Raw genomic sequence first — 13596 nt, 5'->3', positions numbered from 1 at the left:
GTGTGTAGATATACTTTTTGAATATGGCTGTAACTTAACAAAATGTGGAAAAAGTCAAGGGGTCTGAATACTTTCCGAATGCGCTGTACATAGCTCTGAATATGAATGAATGAAGGCCTAATGGAGAATGGTTTTCTCCTCTGTTGCGTTACTAGAATGAGACTGAGATGGCTCTGGATGCAGAGTTCCTGGACGTTTATAAGAACTGTAATGGAGTCATCATGATGTTCGACATCACCAAACAATGGTGAGCCTCTCTGTCTTTCTCTTTATCTCTCTCCTGTCCTCTTTCTTTTTTATAGATCACTCCCTGTCTGGCTTTCTTTCTGTTTCTCCTTCCCTGCCCCCAACACACATCATGTAAAGTGACTTGGGCTACAGGGCAACTAGACAGTCAAGAATTCAATTATATCTGGGACTATCTGACCCAGGTCAGTGTGTGACAGCCAGTGATACGACTATCTGACCCAGGTCACAAAGATGTGCACAGAACTGGAAAAAAAGTATCTCTGATTATTGTCTGTTTGAAGAGCCAGAACTTGATAACCCACCTCAAGTTGACTCTTTGTGAATGACTTAAACCAATGCTTATTTTAGAAATTGTTGTTCAGCTAGCTTTCAAATCAAATCACATTTTATTTGTCACATACATGTGTTTAGCAGATGTTATTGCGGGTGTAGCGAAATGCTTGTGTTTCTAGCTCCAACAGTGCAGTTAGTGGTTTGACAAGATATTGTATTTCAGTTCACTCATTTATTTTCTGTTGCTCTTGATAAGATAAATAAAAGGTTCCCAGCTTTGCATCTCTAGATATCCCAGCTTAACTAGTATAATCTGCATATTGAAGAACCACACAAGATTGACAGTACAGTACATTATTACAGTATTATTGAGACACAACCATCCTCTTTCTATGCATTTTTATAAATCTCAAGTCGGGAGTGTTTTTGAATCCCTCTTTAATTTGTATATTTATTAACAATTAACCTACTACAATACCCTTTCATTCTTCCCTCTAGCTTATATTTTGCGCTCAAGTCATGGGTCTATTTCACAGGACATTTGACTACATCGTGCGGGAGCTGCCCAAAGTGCCTACCCACGTGCCTGTCTGTGTGTTGGGCAACCAGAGGGACATGGGCGAACACCGGGTCATCCTGCCCGACGACACCCGAGAGTTCCTCTGTCACCTCAACAGGTAGGGGTTGTCACAACTGCCGCGGCGTACATTCAGTTGACTCATTCTGTTACTCTCAAGGAGTTATGATGATCAATGCTTTGCAGGAGTGTATCACTTCAGTGTTTTCTTGTCCAATGGTAAAAGTGTGCAAAACTCTCTACCCTCTATCTATTACAGAGTGCTACACCACTCACCTAGTCCTTCACATGCAGAAATATCTGTCTCGAAGGGCCACATTTAAGGGAGTGTTGCGCTGTAACCCCTGAACTAATCATATTGAAATCTCTAGCTTTGTTAGTCTTTGTCAATAGATTTCATGAAACACATTCCTGATCAGTGATGTAGTGGTGAAAAAATACGTGGCTATACTGGCTCCCAATACTTTCAATGCATTTTTCTGCAAAAGGTGGGTGAACTGCGTTACTTTCGTTTACCCTCCACTACACCACTGGTCCTGATATGTCCTCTACTTGCTTTGCGTTTTCAGGCCTCCAGGTTCTTCTTACATCCACTACGCTGAATCTTCCATGAAGAATGGCTTTGGCCTCAAGTACCTGCATCGCTTCTTCAATATCCCCTTCTTACAGCTGCAGGTCAGTCCAAATAAAATGGCTGTTTCTTCAATATCCCCTTCTTACAGCTGCAGGTCAGTCCAAATAAAATGGCTGTTTCTTCAATATCCCCTTCTTATAGCTGCAGGTCAGTCCAAATAAAATGGCTGCTTCTTCAATATCCCCTTCTTACAGCTGCAGGTCAGTCCAAATAAAATGGCTGCTTCTTCAATATCCCCTTCTTACAGCTGCAGGTCAGTCCAAATAAAATGGCTGCTTCTTCAATATCCCCTTCTTACAGCTGCAGGTCAGTCCAAATAAAATGGCTGTTTCTTCAATATCCCCTTCTTACAGCTGCAGGTCAGTCCAAATAAAATGGCTGCTTCTTCAACATTCCTATGGAATATGTGGAAAAGGCCCCCTTTTTCTTCTAGATTGGTCCTTTGAGCTGCGTATATTATACGAGTTGCCCCTAATTACTGATACAGGGTCAGATTGTCCCGTTTGGCTCAGTTGTTAGGGCATGGCGCTTGCAATGCCAAGATGGTGGGTTCGATTCCCACCGGGGACCAGTATGGGGGGGGAAAGTATGAAAATGTAGGCACCCACTACTGTAAGTCACTCTGTATAAGAGAATCTGCTAAATTACAAAAATGTTTTATTTAAAAAAAAAATAATAATAATAATAATTATCCCCTTAAAATCTCTTAAGGATTCGCCCCTTTTTTTTCAATTTTCGCCTAAAATGACATACCCAAATCTAACTGCCTGTAGCTCAGGACATGCATATTATTGACACTTATTTGAAAGGAAACACTTTGAAGTTTGTTGACATGTGAAATGAATGTAGGAGAATATAACACATTAGATCTGGTAAAAGATAATACAAAGAAAAAAACATGTGTTTTTCGTACCATCATCTTTGAAATGGAAGAGAAAGGCCATAATGTATTATTCCAGCCTAGGTGCAATTTTGATTTTGGCCATAGATGGCAGCAGTGTATGTGCAAAGTCTTAGACTGATCCAATGAACCATTGCATTTCTGTTAAAAAATTTGTGTCAAGACTGCCCAAATGTGCCTAATTGGTTTATTAATAACTTCAAGTTCATAACTGTGCACTCTCCTCAAACAATAGCATGGTATTCATTCACTGTAATAGCTACTGTAAATTGAACAGTGCAGTTATCTTAAATTCTTGTTAATCTTTCTGCCAATATCAGATATGTCTATGTCCTGGGTTACTTACAACCTCATGCTAATCGCATTAGCCTACATTAGCTCAACCGTCCCGAGGGGGACCCACCAATCCTGTAGAGGTTTTAATGGTTTACGGATAGGTGAAGGGAAGGGTTGTCTAATCTTAGACCTGCAACTTCTACCTCGAGCTTCCTTCAGATGCAGTTTAGTCAAAACAAAATGTCCACCATCAAGGCCCAATTGGTTATATATGGCATCCCCTCTAACCATGAGCCCTCTTTCTATTCATGATTACTTCATCAATGAGTAACACAGGGAAAGAGAAGCCAATACTCTTTTTAAGTGAATGATGAACTACCACCCCAGTACATGTCAGAGATGATCAAACTATTTTAGACATGGCTTCGGTGTTGTGCATCGATGTCTTGAAAGTAGGGTATAAATATGCAGCACACCCTGGCTCGCCATAATGTTTAACACTGTAACTTTACTCTTAGGAACACTGCCCTGTCCACGGTTGGTGTTAAAAATTTACAGAGTCATTGTTCATTCAGTGGTGTTACATTATTCAAGGCGAAAATGACACTGGGCACGGAGACCTGTATCCTCTTCTCTTCTGTCGTTTGAATTTTGGCTGAAAATGAACATTCAGGTTTAATTAGTCGTATGTACAAGATACATACGTTATACACTGTCCAATGAAATGCTCACTTGGTTCCTTCTCGACAATGCAACAACAAGAAATAATATAAGAATACGATCATGAAGTTAACAGCTCAGTAGAATAGAATAAAATGTTTAGCATAAGTATAGTACAGGAAGGTACAATTTAGTATAGATATGGACCAACTTTTCCTGATTACCTGACGTCTTTAGCTTTCCCCCCCTTTCTTGTTCTTTCTGAAATGTATGGTCGAACTCCTGGGCTGAATCTCATGAATGTTTCAGTGCAGGGTAGTATGGCTTCTCACCTCCCTTCACAGATCTATTTCTCCGTAAGTTCAGAGGGAGGTGGAAGCAAATTAGAGACTGGAGTGGAGGATGAGGGATGAGGGGATCAGAGAGAGAAGGGAGGAGTGGAGGATGAGGGAGGAGGGGATCCGAGAGAAAAGGGAGGAGTGGAGGATGAAGGGATAAGAGGGTGGAAGGGAAAAGTTGCCTCGTGACTTTTGAAAAACTCAGATAATTGCCTATACTCATGTAGAACAACGCTACATCTTACCGTTACCGGAAGAACCAGATTTTGCATGGAAGTAAAATGTTGTTCCAATATTTATGATGATGTATGACAAATGAGGATCCTAGAATGTGACATTGGCATACAACATATCTCGTGTATACATCAGAAGAGGAGATTTCACAGTTGTTAAATGTTGTTTTAGGAATTTCTATCTTTCTCTCAAGAGATTGAATTTCTCGACTACTAACTACAGATATAGGCCTAGCTCAGGCATTGGCATGTGAAACCCTTGACTGCTAACTACAGATATAGGCCTAGCTCAGGCGTCGGCATGTGAAACCCTTGACTGCGAACTACAGATATAGGCCTAGCTCAGGCGTCGGCATGTGAAACCCTTGACTGCTAACTACAGATATAGGCCTAGCTCAGGCGTCGGCATGTGAAACCCTTGACTGCTAACTACAGATATAGGCCTAGCTCAGGCGTCGGCATGTGAAACCCTTGACTGCTAACTACAGATATAGGCCTAGCTCAGGCGTCGGCATGTGAAACCCTTGACTACTAACTACAGATATAGGCCTAGCTCAGGCGTCGGCATGTGAAACCCTTGACTGCTAACTACAGATATAGGCCTAGCTCAGGCGTCGGCATGTGAAACCCTTGACTGCTAACTACAGATATAGGCCTAGCTCAGGCGTCGGCATGTGAAACCCTTGACTGCTAACTACAGATATAGGCCTAGCTCAGGCGTCGGCATGTGAAACCCTTGACTGCTAACTACAGATATAGGCCTAGCTCAGGCGTCGGCATGTGAAACCCTTGACTGCTAACTACAGATATAGGCCTAGCTCAGGCGTCGGCATGTGAAACCCTTGACTGCTAACTACAGATATAGGCCTAGCTCAGGCGTCGGCATGTGAAACCCTTGACTACTAACTACAGATATAGGCCTAGCTCAGGCGTCGGCATGTGAAACCCTTGGCTGCGAACTACAGATATAGGCCTAGCTCAGGCGTCGGCATGTGAAACCCTTCTGGATGGAAACTCTTAAGAGCTTGAGTGCCTCTGCTTCATTTCCCACATAACAACACATCCCTGATACGTGCCATGTCCCACGACAGTGGTTTGAGGTTTTGCTCACATGAAAGCCTTTCAGTGTTTTCCACAAGTACCTGGAGTAGCCAGCCTTAATATAAAATGTAGCCAGCCAGGCCTCCCTGGGCTTGTCCTCTTGGGTTCGGAAACTTTTACTGAACGACCTACATTTTGGTTGTTTCTTGTACATTCTAATGCCTTGATTCCATCAGAAATACACAGCTAAATGAATATACCTTCCAAATTGGAAAAAGTAGTTGTGGTATTATGTAGAAGGACATGACTTTACAATTAATATGTATGAAAATGGATGAATTCAGTGTATTTTTAGTGGTTTTGCATAATGTCTAGGCTTATATGATCAGGATTATTTTCTAAGTAAAATAATATTAAACATTTTTGAACATTTAACCTGTCTTCTCTTGAGATTAAGGTCTTATTTACATGTTTACTGCAAGATTGAATTGCCACAATGGTGTTTGTTCTTGCCACAATGAAATGTGGCTGCTATATGAAACACGCAAAAGAAAATAGATGAATGTCCCGGGAAACAAAAATATGACTAAGTGGATTTTAGAAGGAGCACAAAGAAATGTAGGCGCACAATGAAAGTATTTGAGGAAGAGTGTTTTTGTGATAAGAAATTATTAAAAGTTGTGTGGGTGTTCAAATGCTGTTCAATGCTCAATAAAATACAATGTATTCTAAAATATTTCAGTCACTTGGGTGAGAAAACATTTTTAAGGGGTGGGCCTTTACCGTGGTAGAGGTAGGATTCCCATGTTTGTCTGAGAGATGAGATTCTCTGACATCCCTTTACTAGTAGCGGTTGAGAACTCAAATTAACAACAACCTAGTGTGTGTGAACAGAACGATGTAAATAGCCAAGAAACATGAGGACAAAGTCACACTTTCGTAGACTTTTGGATAAATTAGACCAACTTCTATGCTTGTGTGCTTCTAAAAAATAATCTTTCAGCACTTCACTCACATTGCACACACCACTCCAGGCACTGTTGCTGCGCGTGAGGTGGGATATATATATATATATATATATATATATATATATATATATAACTTATTTTTTAAAATATTTTTTTCACCTTTTATTTATCCAGTTAAGCTAGTTGAGAACAAGTTCTCATTTACAACTGTGACCTGGCCAAGATAAAGCAAAGCAATGTGACACAAACAACAACACAGAGTTACACGTGGAATAAACAAGCGTACAGTCAATAACACAATAGGGGAAAAAAGAAAGTGTATATACAGTGTGTGCAAACGGCATGAGGAGGTAAGGCAATAAATAGGCCATAGTAGCGAAGTAATTACAACATAGCAAATTAACACTGGAGTGATGGATGGGCAGATGTTTGTTTATGTGCAAGTAGAAATGCTGGTGTGCAAAAGAGCAGAAAATTAAATAAAAACAAAATGGGGATGAGGTAGGTAGATTGGTTGGGCTATTTACAGATGGGCTATGTACAGCTGTAGCGATCGGTAAGCTGCTCAGATAGCTGATGTTTAAAGTTAGTGAGGGAACTAACACAGAAATTAGGTGAAGTAGTAGAATTTTAGCAACCGGGAAATGGCGGAGCGATATCTGCATAGTGCACCTTTTAATTTAAGTGGATAAAGTAGGTGCTAGTGGAAAACTCAGGAGATCTAGTTGATGCGTCCAGAACCAGAAATAGAGGAAGACTTGTCACATCAGCTTGCTGCATTTTATCAAATGCCTGGGCCAACTTAATGACTATAATTATATGATATTTGCATCATTATGTTGTGCTTTGTAGGATAATAAAGTCAACAGTACATGCACATAAACCTTCTTCAGGCCTCATGCAATTAAAACCAATATTTATTTAGTTTCTTCAGGTGTGCTCTAGCAGGGCTGGATCAAAAACCTGCAGACCAGGTAGGAGGGTTGGCCACCTCTCTGCTAAACTGTTGGTTTTGTGGTGTCTGTGGTAAATGGTTGAGCATCGCTAATTTGGATTGGCTGGTTATTGTTGGTGCCATTTTGTTTTCTATTGATTAACTGTCCACAGCTAGCCTTGACTGATAGACTTGCCTCTATCTCATTATCTTTCTCTGCAGAGGGAGACCCTGCTGAGACAACTGGAGACCAACCAGCTGGACATAGACGCTACTCTGGAGGAGCTCAATGTTCAGCAGGAGACTGAAGACCAGAACTATGGCATGTGCGTATTTGCTAACATGCAGGCAGGCTTACACACGCACACACACACACACACACACACACACACACACACACACACACACACACACACACACACACACACACACACACACACACACACACACACACACACACACACACACACACACACACACACACACACACAGAGAGTGAGAGGAATAGAGAAAGACGTTGAACACACAGACAAACACAGATGCCAATAACCCATCTGTTTCTCGCGATCAGCAACTGCAAATGTATAAGAGCATTATAAAGGTTATTATGATCATTAAAAGCACTGTATATTTCCTTGTAAATACTTTGTAAACAAAATGTTGATTGAAATTATATGTTATTATTCATGATCAAATCTGCTGTTTTGACCTCTCCAGTTTCCTGGAGATGATGGAAGCCAGAAACAAAGCTGGCTTCAGCTCCCCGGGGGGCCCTTCCAACGGCCAGAGCCCCTCCTCAGGCTCCCAGTCCCCCATCGTCCCGCAGAGCGGGCCCTCTACTCCTGGGGCCTGTCCCAGCCCCTGCACCCCCCAGCAACCCCCTCTCCCACCCCAGCCCCTAACTATCTCCAACCCTATCCCCAGGTCAGTTCAGGGTCCCCCCATCTACACCAACCCTAACCTTAACCCGTGTCCCCCTCTCCAGAACACTGCACTCCCTAAGGGTCCAGGTTACCCACAGCAGCCCCCGGCCCCCCAGCCGCTGCCCCCAACCCCTCAGGGGCTCCACCATGGGGGAACCACACCTGTCCCGACCCCCCAGTCACCCAGTGTCACCCAGGCCCCCCCTGCCCAGAAGAGAGGCTTCATGTCGCGCCTCTTTGGATCAGCCACCTCTGAGACTCCCGCCGGTGAGTGTTGGAACCACACTGAACAATGATATAAACGCAACATGCAACAAAAAGATTTTCCAGAGTTACAGTTCATATAAGGGAATCAGCCAATTAAAATAAATACATTTGGCCCTAATCTATGGATTTCACATGACTGGGAATACAGATATGCATCTGTTGGTCACAGATACCTTTAAAAAAAAAGGTATGGATCAGAAAACCAGTCATGGCGGTTGTCTGGTGTGACCACCATTTGCCTCATGTAGTGCGACATCTCCTTCACATAGAGCTGATCAGGCTGTTGATTGTGGTCTGTGGAGTGTTGTCCCACTCCTCTTCAATGGCTGTACGAAGTTGCTGGATATTGGTGGAAACTGGAAACCGCTGTCGATCCAGAGCATCCCAAATATGCTCAATGGGTGAAATGTCTGGTGAGTATGCAGGCCATGGAAGAACTGGGACATGAGCTGATGGCGGCAAATGAATAGCACGACAATGGACCTCAGGGTCTTTCAAATTGCCATTGATAAAATGCAATTGTGTTTGTTGTCTGTAGCTTATGCCTGCCCATACCATAACCCCACCACCACCATGCTGTACTCTGTTCACAATGTTAACATCAGCAAACTGCTCACCCACACGACACCATACACGCTATCTACCTGGTACAGTTGAAAACGGGATTCATCCGTGAAGAACATACTTGTTCAGCCAGTAGCCATCAAAGGTGAGCATTTACCCACTGAAGTTGGTTACGATGCCAAACTGTAGTCATGTCAAGACCGTGGTGAGAACGACGTGCACGCAGATGAGGTTCCCTGAGACGGTTTCTGACAGTTTGTACAGAAATTCTTCGGTTGTGAAAACCTGGTTGGTCTCAGATGATCCTGCAGGTTGTGAAGCCGGTTGGACATACTGCCAAATTCTCTAAAATGACGTTGGAGTCGGCTTATGGTGGAGAAATTAACATTAAATTCTCTGGCAACAGCTCTGGTGGACATTCCTGTAGTCATTATGCCAATCATCCCTTAAAAACTTGAGACATCTGTAGTATTGTGTTGTGTGACAAAACTACACATTTTAGAGTGGCCTTTTATTGCCCCCAGCACAAGGTGCACCTGTGTAATGATCATGTTGTTTAATCAGCTTCTTGATATGCCACACATGTCAGGTGGATTATCTTGGCAAAGGAGAAATGCTCACTAACAGGGATGTAAACTAATTTCTGCACCAAATTGTTGTGCCAATACAACATTTCTGGGATCTTTTATTTCAGCTCATGAAACATGGGACCAACACTTTACATGTTGCGTTTTATATATTTTTTGTTCAGTGTACATTCCATTATGTAGGTCAAATTAGGGTGGATGGATGTTTCACTTCAAATGCATCGAGCTTTATTTGTGGAGCTTTATTTTAACTGTTTGTGGAGGTATATTAACAAACAAAGCCAGGCGATTTGATCTGAAATGCTTATCTAATGGCTTCAAATTCAGTCAATTATTAATTAAGACAGCTGGACAACAAGGTACATGTCGAAATGTGTGAGTAGTGAGCGTCTGTCATGTGCTTTGAGAGGCCGGAGTCAGTCTGTGGCATGTAATAGTGCTACAGCTTGGTTTGGCTGTGAAGGTTGGCTGGGGCTGAGAGCGCTAAGGTTTATATCATAGGCTGAATACGGAGAAGGGGATGACTTTTGGCCAAGGTTTCCATCATCTAGCTAGGTTTCCATCATCTAGCTAGGTTTCCATCATCTAGCTAGGTTTCCATCATCTAGCTAGGTTTCCATCATCAAGCTAGGTTTCCATCATCATGCTAGGTTTCCATCATCAAGCTAGGTTTCCATCATCAAGCTAGGTATCCATCATCTTGCTAGGTTTCCACCATCTAGCTAGGTTTCCATCATCAAGCTAGGTTTCCATCATCAAGCTAGGTTTCCATCATCAAGCTAGGTTTCCATCATCAAGCTAGGTTTCCATCATCAAGCTAGGTTTCCATCATCTAGCTAGGTTTCCATCATCAAGCTAGGTATCCATCATCAAGCTAGGTATCCATCATCAAGCTAGGTATCCATCATCAAGCTAGGTATCCATCATCAAGCTAGGTTTCCATCATCTAGCTAGGTTTCCATCATCTAGCTAGGTTTCCATCATCAAGCTAGGTATCCATCATCAGCTAGGTTTCCATCACTAGCTAGGTTTCCATCACTAGCTAGGTTTCCATCACTAGCTAGGTTTCCATCCAATTGGTTACAGATTTTAATGTGAATATTCTAAAATCCACTTAAAAACTATTTGAGCATTTTCCTACCAGAGATATTTCTTATTGCGTATAAACGGCTGTGCGTGATGACGTAGTGCACATAAAAATAACTTTTCAATTCCCATGTAACAAATAACATTTTTGTATTAAGTTAAATGGGTTTCCACTGCATTTTCAACTCTAATGATGGTTTTGTCACAAATGTGTTGTGTTATATAGCGAATGTGCCCTCCCTGGTATTGGCATGTGCTCTTTAGCCAACAGCTCACAGATACAGTGCGGGTATATGCTGGCCTCACGTGCGCATGGGAAATAGGGAAGTGGTCATTCTGGCATGATTTGTGTTCAAGTGATTTTGAAGTCGGAACAATTCTTCAACCAGTATGATTTTACCTTGCTTGATAGGCTTGCAAACATTGCTTTTAATAAAGTTAGTTCGCTTGCTTAACATTGACAATATGGTTTGAATATCTACATTATCCATATTGATACGGTTGTAATTATAAAACATTTACTTGTTTCAAACTTTTAGTTGAAAAGGTCAGTGGTGAAACGTCACAACTCGGGCAACAACATTTTCTCTGAGTTTCCCACTTGTAATTACGACTTGGAGGGTCATTAAAGTGACATTTCCAACTGGGTACTAGGAGCTTCAGATAACTCTGATAGCATGTGAATGTGGCAGTAGCCGACCTACTTGATGAGATTATTATAAACAAAATAGCGATATTAGTGGGAGAGGAATTGAGCATTTCTGGCACAGTTCATATTACTGACACAAGAACATCCCACCATGTCTAGCGTAATTTCTTTTGTCGACATTTGAAAAGTTTACCGGGAAAAAATGTGCTCTTTCCATCAGGCCTCTCGTACTTCACTCACATAAAAAGGTTGGAGTGTAACCTGGTTAATGTCTATAAACTCAAAATAGCAACCAGTCTACTAATGAATAATGCCTACCAAAGGTAAGAGGAAGCCATTTCAGAAGTGATCACTTCGGCATAATGTGATTGAATCAACAGTCATACACATTAACTGGCGTGAAATCCTTTGAGATAGAGGAGGATCTTTTTGATTTGCATTTTGGTTTATTCATTGAAAATTACGTGCTTGAAATAATGTGGCAGCAGCACGAGGCAGCAGCAGGAGACAGGCAGCAGGAGACAGGCAGCTAGAGACAGGCAGCTAGAGACAGGCAGCAGGAGACAGCAGCTAGAGACAGGCAACTAGAGACAGGCAGCTAGAGACAGGCAACCAGAGACAGGCAGCTAGAGACAGGCAGCTAGAGACAGGCAGCTAGAGAACGGTAGCTAGAGACAGGCAGCTAGAGACAGGCAGCTAGAGACAGTATGAATTATGAATTTTTTTCTTAGCTGACTTGCCTAGTTAAATAAAGGCTAAAATAAATAAAAATGTTCATCCTTCCTCTCCCACTCTTCTCTCCTCAGATTGCACAGACGAGAAGGTGCGGAATGTGGATGACTTTGTTCCCGATGTGGGCACGGCCCGTCGCTTCCCGGAGGAGGGGGCTGCTGCCAAAGCCAAGGAGAAAGCTGGAAGAGCAGGCAACATGGACAGTGACAGGTAGGTCCTCACTCCCTAATCATCTCCATGATCTTCTATGACCCATGTCCAGGCTTGTGGCTTTGGATAGGTATATAAGTAAGTGTGGAAATAAGGACTTTTTCAATATTTGGACTACTTTGATAGGCTGGCCAACCCTCCACCTGGAGAGCAACTGGAAGAAGATCAAACTCTCCCTGTGTACTAGAACACGTTTCTAATGATCATTGTTTAGTGAAGAAGATCTACCGTTGCTGTGCAGTTCAGACACCCACAGTCAATATGTTCTTCAATATAGTGGAGGTGAATGTATTTCAGCTCTATCTTAAAGGGGCATTTCAAACATGTTCACCATCTCTAGCACATCTCTAGCACCAACCCAGCATCAACATATGTGAAAAAGATAGAGGACGATAATAGTTGCGTCTAGTGATTTTTAACCAATTAGGGGTGAGGGGTGAGGTTTTTGTTCCATCAGGTCTCCTCTGCTCAGAATCTAGGTCATTCATCACTCATTTGCTAGAGAGAGAAAGAGGGAGGGGTGAGAGAGAAGGCACTTTATTTTATTGGATAAGACTTAAAGGGGCGATCTGCAGTTGCTACGTCCATTTTTGGACATAAATTGTTATCTGTATCTATTCATTCTTGAAGAATATTACCTTATGAATGCCTCATCACTTTCCATCAGAACCCAAAATGTAAGCTTGTTTTCCTCCAATGGTTGTAAACAAAGTAAATGTAAACAAACACTATAGTTTCAATACATGGTTAAAATGATCATTTTGATGGTCAGTTCTTGCATGCATAGCTCTTTCTGTGAAGTTGAGTGTGGTTACATTTCTCTAGCCCCATCCCTTAGCTTTTGTCGGGAAAAGTTATTTGTTAATGTACATCTAAACTGCGGATATCCCCTTAATACAGTCTTACGTTATAGAAATGTGAAGAGAGTAATGATTTTTCCTGTGTTGTATAATGAAGGGAATCAACTTGAGCTTGAATTTGAAGGAGAGAATTGTCCTACAGGGGCCGTTTGCTATTTTGGAAAATGAGAAATGAGGCTTGAAGTGCTTTGATGTTAGAAGATTAACTTAAAATGATGAAGTTAAAAGGAGAAGTGGAGAATGGATGTGAGACACACACACACACACACACACACACACACACACACACACACACACACACACACACACGATAGCTTAGTGCTAATAATAAACAACTCTCTTTCACTGAATCAGTCTTCAGGGCTGACTTTTTGAACTGTCATTCTGGTTAAGATTTGAATGGAGCATCAGATTATCAAGTAAGTGTGTAGATAATAGCAAAATAAGTTATTGTTAATGTAATGACTTTTCGATAACATCCCAGTAGGCTATAACTGGATGATGTAATAATATATGAACAGATAATGCAATAATGTTGTGATTTAGTCACTGTTCATTTCATTAACTGTAAGTAAAACGATAGTAGTGGGGAACCTGTAGTTGAACCTTTTGTCCAAGCGCAACTGAAATACTG

At 41.8% G+C, this 13596-nt stretch overlaps 1 protein-coding gene across 28 annotated transcripts in view; it reads left to right on the top strand.

Annotated features, from left to right (window-relative positions):
- The window catches only part of LOC118388051 (rab-like protein 6), a 33087-nt gene that overhangs the window by 7773 nt on the left and 11718 nt on the right, over positions 1–13596 (top strand). For all 28 annotated transcript variants that reach the window (XM_052525255.1, XM_052525252.1, XM_052525244.1 and 25 more), the window contains exons 6-11: positions 156–247; positions 1059–1199; positions 1669–1774; positions 7307–7410; positions 7802–8274; positions 11967–12102. In XM_052525255.1, the coding sequence (XP_052381215.1) occupies positions 156–247; positions 1059–1199; positions 1669–1774; positions 7307–7410; positions 7802–8274; positions 11967–12102 (1052 nt within the window). The remainder of the gene's footprint in view (positions 1–155; positions 248–1058; positions 1200–1668; positions 1775–7306; positions 7411–7801; positions 8275–11966; positions 12103–13596) is intronic.

This window comes from Oncorhynchus keta, chromosome 9 (genome assembly GCF_023373465.1).
Source record: "Oncorhynchus keta strain PuntledgeMale-10-30-2019 chromosome 9, Oket_V2, whole genome shotgun sequence".
NCBI classification, from domain to species: domain Eukaryota; kingdom Metazoa; phylum Chordata; class Actinopteri; order Salmoniformes; family Salmonidae; genus Oncorhynchus; species Oncorhynchus keta.
Note: the sequence above shows the minus strand (reverse complement) of the source record. Positions and strands in the feature narration are given on the sequence as shown.